The sequence below is a fragment of the Marmota marmota genome, unplaced genomic scaffold, assembly GCF_001458135.2.
Source record: "Marmota marmota marmota unplaced genomic scaffold, marMar, whole genome shotgun sequence".
Taxonomy (NCBI): domain Eukaryota; kingdom Metazoa; phylum Chordata; class Mammalia; order Rodentia; family Sciuridae; genus Marmota; species Marmota marmota.
In genome coordinates this window covers 33901035-33914204 of record NW_026000211.1, presented here as the reverse complement: position 1 = coordinate 33914204, position 13170 = coordinate 33901035, and the positions used below count along the sequence as shown (strand labels likewise).

The window sequence follows — 13170 nt, the reverse complement described above, 5'->3', positions numbered from 1 at the left end:
GGGGGGGGGGGGCTTTACTGGTATTTAAAACTGGACATTCAAAACAGATCAGGGAATCAGGAGGTTGGATATAATAAAGTAAGAAAAAAATCCATAGCAACATAGCTGCTGTTGGGGCAAGGCTAGAATCACTCCGAGAGCTGTCCTTCCTTGAACAAAGTGGAGGGATACAGGAATTAAAGGAACCTGCATCTTTAGGTGGCCTGAGGTGTGTCTTAGTATAGTGCATTTAGAGATCAAGGACACTGCCAGACAAACCTGAAAGGATAGCTGCATAATATCCTTGTGTGAGAAAAAAGTCACCATCTCTCCAGTTGGCCTGTGGAAGACAAAGGAAGAAAACATTTTGCAGCCCTGGCAAAGGGGCTGGCACTTGAGGGAGCCAATTCCTGGCAAACCAAGTTTAGCCCAAAATACAGGCCCAGTAAGCACACATTGCATGACATAGAGTGTGCTTAAGTGACCAGGAGAAAATCAAACATGAAGAGAGGTTTAATGGGGAACAAATGATCATGGAATCCCACCCACCTATACCCCTCCTCCTCCAATTCAGCTGCTTATAAGACAGCTGGGAGAGGCTTGTCTGGCCAGGAATTCAGAAGTGTGGAGGCCGGAGAGATTGAGTTGGAGACTGAATCCAAGACCAGGAAATGTGGGGTTCACAGAAGATGTAGGGGACTAAGAAATGGGTCCCCCACCACACAAGTAGAACTCAGGGGAGATCCCTAGGTTATGGTCTTCCAGTGTGGACCAGCAATTACTGGGCCCTGGAGGTGTCCAGATTTAAAATCTCCAGACTAATTGGCATTCATCAAAGAGCCTACAGCCCACCTAAGCCTAAACCCTGCCTCCAGGAATTCCATCTATGGGATTACCTCTCCCACTCCAGTAATCCAGAGAATGGAGCATCATGCTCCAGATGACCCCACCTGAAACTGCTAAGAAGAGAAGCTGAGAATTTTTGAATTCCAAAGGAAAGAATTCTTTAACTTTTCATCAAGATTCTTTTTCTTTTCTCTGTTTAATTCTGACCTTAATGGTACATGGACATTTATACATATTCATATTTGTTTTTTTCTCATTTCTAGCATTTTTTAAGACAGTTGTTTTTCATGGATCTTTTTCTTTCTTTTTTTGAAGACTAGAATGTTTGATCAGGAACTACACTAAAAGAAGAGTGAATCAATGAAGAAATAAATTCAAATTAAAAACCAGTAACATATCAAAATGACAGGGAATAAAAATCATATCTCAATAATAACATTGAATGTAAATGGACTAAACTCATCAATCAAAAGACATAGACTGGCAGATTCAATTAAAAAACAATGCTTTCTCCAAGAGATTCATCTCATAGGCAGACATCCATAGACTGAAAAAAAAGGATGGAAAAACATGTCATTCACATGGATCTTGTAAACAAGCAGGGGTTTCTATCCTCATATCAGATAAAGTGGACTTCAAACCAAAGTTAATAATAAGGGAAAAAGAAGGAAATTTCATATTGCTTAAGGGAAATATACATTAATAAGACATAATAATCCTAAATATCTATGCCCTAAAAAATGGAGCATCTACATATATCAAAAAAAGAACCTTCTCAATTTCAAAAAGCAAATAGACCACACAGAATAATACTGAGAGACTTTAACACACCTTTACCACTACTGTATAGATCCTCCAAGCAAAAACTAAAGAAGCTATAGAACTAAAAAAAATGATAATTTAGATTTAACAGAGAAATATAGAATATTTTATTCATCAATGACTGAATACACTTTCTTCTCAGCAGCACATGGATCCCTCTCTAAAACAGACCATATCTTAGGCCACAAAGCAACTCCTAGCAAATACAAAACAAGAAAGATAATACCTTCCATCCCATCAGATCATAATGGAATGAAATTTGAAATCAATGATAAAATAAAACAGAAGCTACTCTAACACCTAGAAACTAAATAATACACTATTGTATATATGTCTGACAAATATATAGCAGAAGAAATCAGAAATTAAATTAAAAAAATACTTAAAAGTAAATGAGAATAGTAATGCAACATATCAAAATCACAGTACAAAGGCTGTGTCAAGAAGAACATTCATTGCATTTAGCTTATTCATTAAAAGAATACAAAGTCAACAACACAAAACCTAACATTACATCTCAAAGCCCTAAAAAAAGAACAAATGAACTCCAAAAGCAATAGAAGACAGGAAATAATTAAAATCAGAGCTGAAATCAATGAAATGAAAACAAAAATAATACAAAAAAATCAACAAAACAAAAAGTTGGTTCTTTGAAAAAATAAATAAAATTGATAATCCCTTAACCAAGTTAATGAAGAGATATAAAAAACCCTAACTACTAAAATTTACAGTTAAAAGGCGACTATCACAACAGACACTACTGAAATACAGATAATGATCAGAACCTAGTTTGAAAATTTATACTCTAATAAAATAGAAAATCTTGAAGACAAACTTCTAGAGAAATATGACCTACCCAAATTTATCAGGAAGACATACACAATTTACAGATCACTTTCAAGTAATGATATTTAAGATACCATCAAAAGCATACCAACAAAGAAAAGCCCAGGACTTCAATTGAGTTCTACCAGACCTTCAAATTATTCCATAAAATGGAAAAGGTCAGAACCCTTACAAACTCATTCTATGAGGCTAATATAAAAAAATTACAAAATGATACAAAATCCAGACAAAGACACATTAAGGAAAGAAGATTTCAGACCAATATCTCTGATGAACATAGATGCAAAAATTCTTAATAAAATCCTGCAAAATTGCATACAAAAACATGTTTAAAAGATAGTGCACCATGATCAAGTGAGGTTTATCCCAGTGATGCAAGGTTGTTTCAACATACAGAAACCAATAAACGTAATTCATAATGTCAATAGACTTAAGGATAAGAATCCCATGATTACCTCAATAGATGCAGAAAAAGCATTTGACAAAATACAGCATCCATTCATGTTCAAAACACTAGAAAAACTAGAGATAGTAGGAATACACCTCAACATTGTAAAAGCTATATATGCTAAATCCAAGGCCAACATCATTCTAAATGGAGAAAAAATAAAAACATTCCCTCCAAAAACTGAAATAAGACAGGGCTGCCCTCTTTCAGCCCTTGTATTCAACATAGTCATGGAAACTCCAGCCAGAGCAGTTAGACAGAATACATTAAAGGGATGCAAATAGGAAAAGAAAAACTCAAACTATTCCTACTTGTTGACAACATGATTCTATATTTATAAGCCCAAAGAAACTCCACTAGAAAACTTCTAAAATTCATAAATTAACTCAGCAAAGTAGCAGGATACAAAATTAACATCCATAAATCAATTGCATTGCTATACAGCAGTGGTGAATCAACTGAAAGAAAAATTAAGGAAACTATCCCATTCACAATACCTGCAAAGAAAATATTTGGGAATCAATCTAACTAAAGAAGTGAAAGAACTCTACAATGAAAACTACAGAATACTAAAGAAAGAAATTGAAGAAGACCTTAGAAGATGGAAGATCTCACATGTCCTTTTATAGGCAGAATTATATTGTCCTGATGGCCATACTACCAAAAATACTTTACAGATTTAATGCAATTCCTATTAAAATTCCATCAATATCCAGGTGCCGTGGTACATGCCTATAATCCCAGCAGCTCAGGAGGCTGAGACAGGAGGATCATAAGTTCAAAGTCAGCCTCAGCAACAGCAAGAGCAAGGCACAAAGCAACTTAGGGAGACCCTGTCTCCAAATAAAATTCAAAATAGGGCTGGGAATGGACTCAGTGGCTGAGTGCCCCTGAGTTCAATCCCTAGTACACAGTACACACACACACACAAAAAAAAAAAAAAAAAAAAAAAAAAAAAAAATTCCAACAGTATTCTGCATTGAAATAGAAAAAGCAGAAAGCAGTCATGAAATTCATTTGGAAAAATAACAGGCCCAGGATAGCCAAAGCAATCCTTAGTGACAAAAGTGACACAGCAGGCATCACAATACCAGACTTTAAATTATACTACAGAGCTATAATAACAAAATCAGGATAGTATTGGCACCAAAACAGACATGAAAACAAGTGGTACAGAATTGAAGACCCAGAAATGAACCCACATAAACAGTTATCTCATACTAGAAAAAGGTGCCATAAAAGTACATTGGAGAAAAGACAGCCTCATCAACAAATGGTGCTAGGAAACCTGGACATCCACATGTAATAAAATTAAATTAGACCCCTATCTCTCACCCTGCACAAAGTCAACCCTAAGTGCATCGAGGACCTAGCATTAGACCTGAGAGTCTGCACCTACTAGAAGAAAAAGTAGGCCCAAAATTCTATCATGTCAACTTAGAAATCAAATTCCTCAATAAGACTCCTAAATCAATAGAAGTAAAATCATGAATAAATAAATGAGATTTCATCAAAATTAAAAGCTTCTTTATAGCAAAGGAAACAAGAACATAAAGAGAGAGCCTACAGAATGGGAAAAAATCTTTGCCACCTGCATCTCAGATAAAGCATTAATTTTGAGGATATGTATATATAAAGAACTCAAAAAACATCAAATAATACCAATCAATAAATGGGCAATTGAACTGAACACTGTACAGAAGAAGAAATATGAATAGTCAACATCATTAGCAATTAGAGAAATGCAAATCAAAACTACACTGAGATTTCATCTCACTCCAATCAGAATGGCAATTATCAATTATACAAGTAACAATAAATGTTGGCAAGGATGTGGGGGAAAAGGTATACTCATACATTTCTGGTGGGACTGCAAATTGGTGCATCCTCTCTGGAAAGCAGTATGGAGATTCCTTAGAAAACTTGGAATGGAACAACCATTTGACTCAGTTATCCCACTCCTCAGCATATACCCAAAGGACTTTAAATCAGCATAGCATAGGGATATGGCCACATCAATGTTCATAGAAGCTCAAGTCACAATAGTTAAGCTATGGAACCAACCTAGGTGCCCTCTAATAGATGAGTGGATAAAGAAAATGTAATACATATACACAATGCAATATTACTCAGCCATCAAGAAGAATGAAATTATGGCATTTAATAAGCCAATCCCAAAACAACAAAGGCCAAATATTTTCTCTTCTCTGATATTGGATGCTAACTCACAATAAGTTTGTGGGTGGGGGGGTGGAGATTCATGGAATTGGACAGGGATAATGGGGGGAAGGTAGGGAGAATGGGAATGGGAAAGACAGTAGAATGAATTGGACATAACTTTCCTATGTTCATATATGAATATTCTACCAGTGTAACTCCACATCATGAACAATGACAAGAATGAGAAGGTATACTCTTTGTATGTATGATATGTCAAAATACATACATATCATGACAGTGGTGTCATGAAAAAAGAAAACAAACAAAATTTTTTAAATAAATAAAGAAGCCCTTTGGATTGAAGACCTCTGACCTCCTGCTTACCATGATTCCCCAAGCAGGTAGAGCTGGTGGATGAGAATGGCATGTCCCATATCCACAAAGCTCATGAGACTATGTGTATGGTACTCACTAGCTGCCAGAAGAAACTAGACACTGTAGGTCATATGGGCCACAGGAGATATCAAGACATCAGTACACTCTGCAGTGGCCATCAGTGACCTGTCAGTGGTAGTGGACCTCCTAAACATCCTCAACCAGAAAGCCTCCCTTTGGAAGCTGGACTGGGGCAACACGGTGCTGCAGCAAATTGAGAAGCTTCTGCAGAGCAAGTATGAACGCCATGTCCAGACAGGCTGCATCTCCCTCCAGCTGATCTTGCAGAGGTTTCTGCCCCTGATCACTGACATTCTGGAAGCTCCACTCTCCATGGGTGTAGACAAGAGTCATAAGGAGAGACTACACAAGTGCAGGCTCTCCTACAATCAGCTCACGAGCTTCAGCGACCCGATTAGATGCAAATAGGGCCTGGGCACCTTCCCAGCCATGCCTTGTGAGAGCTGCATTTGCTCATGGCCAGTCTGGACTGAGGAACCCATTGGTTGGGGCATCATGCAGCCCTTGGGGCCTGGCCTCAGCATCGCCTCCTTATTCCCTGTGTTCCCTCTGGCCTATGAGCCTCTGCCCTGGCCCTGCTGCTACAGCTATCCTGAAGGCATACTGGCCACCTCCACAGCCCCGAATTCTGAGCCAAATTCCTCTCCAGTGACAGCTGCCCAGCTTTGGCCAACTCTTGCTTCTTGGGGCAGAAAACAGAGCCCTGGGACTGATGCTGTGATTTATGAAGCAAATTTTATTAAATTTGCAACTATTTTAAAAATCCTATAGTGCAGACCAAAGAATCAATATATCACTTGTAAAAATATGTACCTCTCTAAAATACACTGCTTGTTTTAGCTAAAGGTTAAATAGATTACCAGCATTCCAGAAGTCAGAGTAGGAAGCATATTCCTCCCCTAAGAGACATTAATCTGCTGGGAGATTTCTGGAGAGATACTATATTATGGCACTGGCATTTAAGAGCTCTGTCTCTTAAATCAGATTCATGTTTGAGTTTAGAGTCTACCACAACTTAAGTATTTATCTACTCTTCCCTGTCTTAATTTTTTCTACATAGAAAACAGTCATGACTTCAGAGATTCACTAGGAAAATTATATGAGATAATAAAGAGTTCAGCAAATAAGGGATCTATGTTGGCTATTATTCTAAATTAAATAACCTAAGGTTAATAAAATATACATGCCTCCTTCACTTAAACTATCTAGATTCAAAGATTCTGCTGAATATCAGGTACTTAGCTCCCTGTTAACATCATTCCCCAGTTGCTTTGTGCAGAAAAAGAAAGTGAAAAAGTCTTTGGAGAAAATGGAAGAGCCAATGCAAAGGAAAAGGTTCTAGCCACCTGTCTTTCTTTTATTTCTTTAGAGGTCCAAAAATTGCACACAAAAGCTAATAATTTCACATTATAATTCAATCTTCTGTTACCACTCTTTTTGGTTTGGGGGTAAGGCAACCTTTTTTTCTTTTTAATTATAGAGCAAAAAGGACAAAGAAAACAAAAGGAATAAGGAAATTAACAGAGGAACATGACTGAAAATGATCAGAAAAAGTTATAGACACTATTCACATAAAGATGAATATTTAAAGGCGAAGTTAAAATAAATTAACAAGATTAATCTCTTTAAACATCTTCAGTCCATACACTTAAAATTTTAGTAAATGCTGTGAAAAGGAACAGGTTAAAAACAATATTAAAAAAGTGCAAGTATAGCAATAATGATTAATAGTGGAAAATATATATACCTATCTATGTCTGTTGATATGTTTTCAAGTCAGTGTCCATAATTTATCTTTGCAAAAGCAGTGGCATCCTCGATATGCTAGTTGAGTAAATACGCATTAGGATATTTTATGATTAAGATAGATGAGCACTAATTACAAGTGGTTAACTTTATCATTTTTAACATCTTAAATTGGCTAACATAACTTAAGATGGGTTAACTAAATTCTTTCTCTAAAAGTAATAATTACTATATCATAATGCCAGACTGTCTTTGATTCTAAAAGAGTCAGCCCCATGCATTTTATCTCACTGACCAACTGAGACAGATAGATATGGTATGCTACAGTGATCTGTAATTCATATTTTAAAAACTGAATTAGAAGAAAAATATTCATGTCAAATTGATAAAATACAAGCCAGCTCTTTGGTTTTAAAACATACTGAGGGTTGGAATGCAGAGGAGAAAACTGAGATAAAATGCTTGATATGCTTATAAAAAAATTGAAATACCAAATTATACAGAAGTAAAATAATTTGTGGTAGTTTTTCTTCTTTATTAAGAATTCAGAATATAAGTCTGACAGAAAAAGAATGAAAAATTCAAACTTGAAAGCAGGTAAAGCTCCAATATAAGAAACATCACTATCACATTTAATTGCCAATTTATGTCCAACTACCCATACTAATAATGCTTGTATAACAAACTAATTATTTTTCTTTATTGATACACTAAAAATGTTAAAATACTTTTATCAATTATTAGGCCAGCTAATAAAATTATCATTTTAGATACTCCCAGGAGTCACTAATCTGATCTGATCTCTTCAGTACAAGACTCCTCTACTGTATCATACAAATGCTAGTTCTGCCTTTTTCAAATAACTGTGCTGAAGTGAGCTTAAACTTCCTTGGTAGCCAGTTCCACTGCTCTGCATCCTTCACTACAATATATCTGCATTTCTAGAAATTCTTCCTACATTTCCAGTTGAGTCTATTTCCTCTATTTTATAAAAGAATTTAAATTATTTAAAGGCAAATATAATACCTCTCCTTATTCTATTAATAAGAATATTTATCAAATATCTTTATTCCCAATACCTATATCATTTTGATCATCTCTTATACAGTTTAGTATTTACTATTCCACAAAATTTAGAACTCAGAATAATATTCTAAATATGGCCTGCCTAGAACATAATACTAACATGTATTTCTCACGGGGATGGTTCTTCCCTAGGCAATATACAAATCTATTAGGCAATTGCTTTAATGTTTTTATCAGTTCTTTAATTAGTATTCATTCATATTGTGCTTGCCATTAAGTAAAATTCCTACAACTTATTCCCAGGTCTATTTCATTATATATTTGTAGAGAACTATTTTCTCAGCCTAAATACAAAGTTCTAAATTTAAGTGCCATTGAAGTCTGTGCACTAATGAAAGATATTACTTTGGCACAGTATCATCTTATGCATATCTGAATAACTTTTAAAAATATTTTTTAGTTGTTGATGGAGTTTTTATTTTCACTTATTTGTATGTGGTGCTGAGAATCAAACCTAGTGCCTCACGCATGCTAGGCAAGTGCACTACCCCATACATGACTAGGCCTGAATAACTTGTAACATTATATATTTCTCACAAGTTATTTTGATAATTTATTATTCTTTATTTTAGCAGAGTGAGTAGAAGTTAGAGGACAGTCATCTGAAAGGCTACCATCTAGATGGGTAGTTTAAAAGTACCTTAATCATGGAACTATTTCCAAGTGAAATTTAGAAGGTGATAAGAGTCTAAGATTAAACTATAATAGTATTGGAATAGTAGATGTAAAGGCATAGATTGGTTTATTTTCTACCCTTTGTAAAATAGTTTCTAGCCCCTTGAGAAATATCAGCTGATCTCTATTCATATATATCTTCAATTGTGAGAACTAAGATTGATTATACTAAATGGCTGAAAGACACTTTATCAGAACAATCTATCACATATTAAGAAAAAACATACTGCTATGCTGAACATTCTTAGGTATATCATTTCATCAAACTCACACAAAAAAATTCTCAGGTAGGTTGTTTCATTTATTTCTATTTATATGTTAAGTGTAGGATCTACAGTGTCAGCAAGTACAAAGCCTAAACATAAGCTCTGAACCTCCTAGCTCAAAGATTTTAGGCAAATTACTTATCAGCTCTGAATCTGCATTTGTGGTTTTCCTGGTATGTAAAATGAGGGTACTAGCATTTATTCCATAGGGATCCTGTAGATATTAATGTGTAACAGGAAATATACCTGGTGCCTGGCACACAATAAGTGTTCCAAACGGTAACCCTGTTGAACAGAAGGAACGCCAGTCCTCACATTCTCAACCATTGTTATAGCTTTACTTCAATAAGTTCACAGAGAAGTAATATCATCTCATTACTATCTATATAGCCTTCACTAAGTCGGCTTAAATTTATGGATTCCCACTCTATTTAAAAGTGTTCAGTATGTGAAGATTTACTTAACTTCCTTTTTTAAAAAACAAAAAATATTTTTCCCAGCTTAGGAATCCTTCACAATCACTTTAGATGACTAAAGAAAGAAAAAGGTATCAAAAAGGTTTTCTCCAAAAATATAAGAGATATAAACTTATTTCCATCAACTTAGGTAAAGGAAAATTACACAGTATGTATCACCTGATACAATTAAGACAATTAAATATTTTGCTACATGATTCTATTTTTAGGTTTGCTGAAATCTAGGAATCATGCTTTAATCACCTGTAATTTCACACCTGAAACATTTAAGATGCTCATCGAAGGTTGGGGGAACTGATTATATACTTTTTGGAGAATAATTTGTTCATCATCTTACACAAAGGAACAATATAATAAATGTATGATCATATTAAATGCCATGTTCTTCTTGTCCAAAAATGAAGCTAGTTCACCTGTGCCATTCAGTCATGGTTGGAACAATGACAGATGAACAAGATAGGAAAGCATGTAAATTCTGTGTTACAGAGCCAAATATTTTCTTGAGTTTTTCAAATATGTATATATATATATATATGAAAATACTAAGTAAAGTAATTAATTTTTAAAATTCTAAGTTCATCCATAAGATTGAGGTTGTTCCCCTTTGTGCAGTTTAACTACCTCATAAATGTTAGTTGTGTATTTAAAAATAAACAAAACAGGTCCCCTGAACTAGAAGAAAGGGAAAGTGCACTATAAGTGATAATACCGATATTGCATAGCAATTTGTAAGGTGAGGCTTATTAAGACTCAATGATAAATCAAAAAGACAGTTCATGGTTTTCTAACAGTTTATAGACTTCTTTCTTTAGAGTATAAAATGTCTGATACTATAGTCAGATTTCACTTTCGTTGTTTCTGAAGGACATGACAGTCTTACAAACTGCACTGAAGTAAGGGAGAAGAAGTTTGTCTAGGGTTAAACACTAATTTATGCAAAACCCAGGTTTTGACAAGAATCCTGTCAATGTCAAGCAGTAGGTGCAGGGACTGCAGGACTGGCTGAAAAACCTTGTGTCAGAGCTAAAACTGAAGTTGCTGATTTATGAAGGCTATTTGTAACAGCCCATAGGTTTTCAAAGGTGTAAAAAAAGTAAAAATGGAAATCTTTATAATTTTTCAGTCAATACTATTAGCTTAAAGGAGCATGATTCGTTCTATTATTTTGTGAAAAAAAATCAATTTACTTAAAGATTTGTGGATTAGAGCTGCATTTTAAGACCTTTAATATAAGGCTTCATTTTACTAGTAACATTCTAGCAAGGAAAGAAAAAAAAAAGAAAATTTCAACAGAAAAAAATAGAGGGAAAAAATTCAGTTGAAAGAAAGGATGGTGTGAAGAAGCAGTTGGAGTTCCCTTCCAAGAGAAGTAATTGAGGGTGGATATCCAACTCCTAATTTCAATTAGTAACTGCTGCTTCGATTCAGGGTAACAACCATCACCTTGGTGAGGTGAACAATAAGATACACTGCTCCTTCCAGAGCCTTAAAGGAAAACTAAAGAAATGGAACCAACATTGATTCAGAACCCATGTGCCTATTTCAATCATCCAGTGACCTAACAATTTATTGAGCAGTTTTTGTGTTCCTCACAACCACCCTGTGAGGTTATATGTTTCTACTACCATTTTCCAGAGGAGAAAATGTAACTGAGGTTAAAAAACGTTACATATGCCTAGGTTATGCTCTCTCCACATATCACAGGAGATGCAGAGGTTAAAGGAGAAAAATAGACTGACCATTTAAAACTCTTACAAGGTTTATATAAATAAATACCAAGAGCTTTCTATCTCACATTTTAAATACATAATGAAATTAGTGAATTGATGTAAATACAGAGCTTAGAGCTAATTCAGTGTTCAATAAAGTGAGCTTTTAAATTAGTTCTCAAATGTAAAGTTCTATTCTTTATAATGCCAGACAACAGCATAAACAGTTTTATTTTATTGATTTGATTTGAGCTATTTGACCATTTTATCCTAGTGAGTTATAGTGGCAAAGAACCTGGTGCACAAAGCCAAATTAGTTCTTATGTGCTACTTTAGACTTACAAAATGATTTTACAATTTATTGGTGCTATGGTATACATGTGAGGGGTCCCCCAAAAGCTCATTGTGAGATAATACAAGAAAGTTTAGAGGTGAAATGATTGTGTTATGAGAACCTCAACCTAATCACTGCATTAATTCACTGATGGGAAAACTGAGTAGTAGGTAGGATGTGGATGAAAGAGGTGGGTGAGGGAAGCGCTCTCTCTCTCTCTCTCTCCCCCCCTCCTTCCTGGTGCCATGTCCTGAGCCACCACTTTTCTCCACCACACCCTTCTGTCATGATGTTCTGCCTCACCTCAGAACCAGAACAACAGAGTAGGCCGTCTATGGACTGAGACCTCTAAAACCATAGCCCCAAAATAAACTTTTCCTTCTCGGTTGGTTGTTCCTGTCAGGTCATTTGGTCACAGCAGCAGAAAAAAGTTGACTAAAACAATTGGCATTAATAACCAGTGTAATACCAAAGAGAGACTAAAAATGTGGTCAATTAGCAACATGATCATTTTTCTTCCAATGAAGAAAGGAAGCTAGAGGCAGTCTTCTCTTTTTAATGAGACAAATCCTACCAGCTTAAAAATATAGTAATCATCTTTATAAAATTCATCCAAGTTAAAATTTTTCCCTCCCTTGGTATCTACAAACGTCGAGCAGTATCACTTCCAAAAATATGACTACTCAAGAAAAAAAAAGTATAATAAAGCATTAAAATTCACCAAATATGGGCTGGGGATATAGCTCGGGGGCAGAGCACTTACCTAGCATGTGTGAGGCACTGGGTTCAATACTCAGCACCACAAAAAAACAAATTCACCAAATATTTTCAAAACAGATTCTTGACATTAACTATTGTTTATTCCAAGACATTTATCCTCAGCAGCTTAGACAAATGCAAATAGATTTTGTTTAGTATACTTAATTAGCAAGTTGCTACATTTACTTAAGAATTTGTCACTAATATACTCTTAAAATAAGGGGTGTTCATCAGTTTCATAATTTGGTAAACCCCCTAATAATATGTTTCTCTGTTTAAAGAGAACATTTATAGCATGAACTGTGAGACAGTTTATTTTTCTAAACTTTCTCTAGTTATAGAGATCATAAGTTGTTTTTGATTCTTTTGAGAAATTTTACCAACATTTTGGGATGGTAGCAATTAGAAAGAAATTAACTGTCTTCATATGATGGGGCTGTGCCATACAATGATACAAGTTTACTCCGTGGTAGTTTACAAATTTACTTTTTGATCACCTGTTCTTAATAGGATTACATAGCTTCTAATTTGGATTCTATTTTATAATTTCATCACTAATAGT

The 13170-nt window shown here is 34.9% G+C and overlaps 1 protein-coding gene across 1 annotated transcript in view; it reads left to right on the top strand.

The window, feature by feature from the left end:
* The window catches only part of LOC107142578 (katanin p80 WD40 repeat-containing subunit B1-like), a 47858-nt gene extending 41893 nt beyond the window's left edge, over positions 1–5965 (top strand). Inside the window, 2 exon segments of the mRNA XM_048791771.1 lie at positions 5503–5600; positions 5602–5965. Of these exon segments, the coding sequence (XP_048647728.1) occupies positions 5503–5600; positions 5602–5965 (462 nt within the window).
* The last annotated feature ends 7205 nt before the right edge of the window (positions 5966–13170 follow it).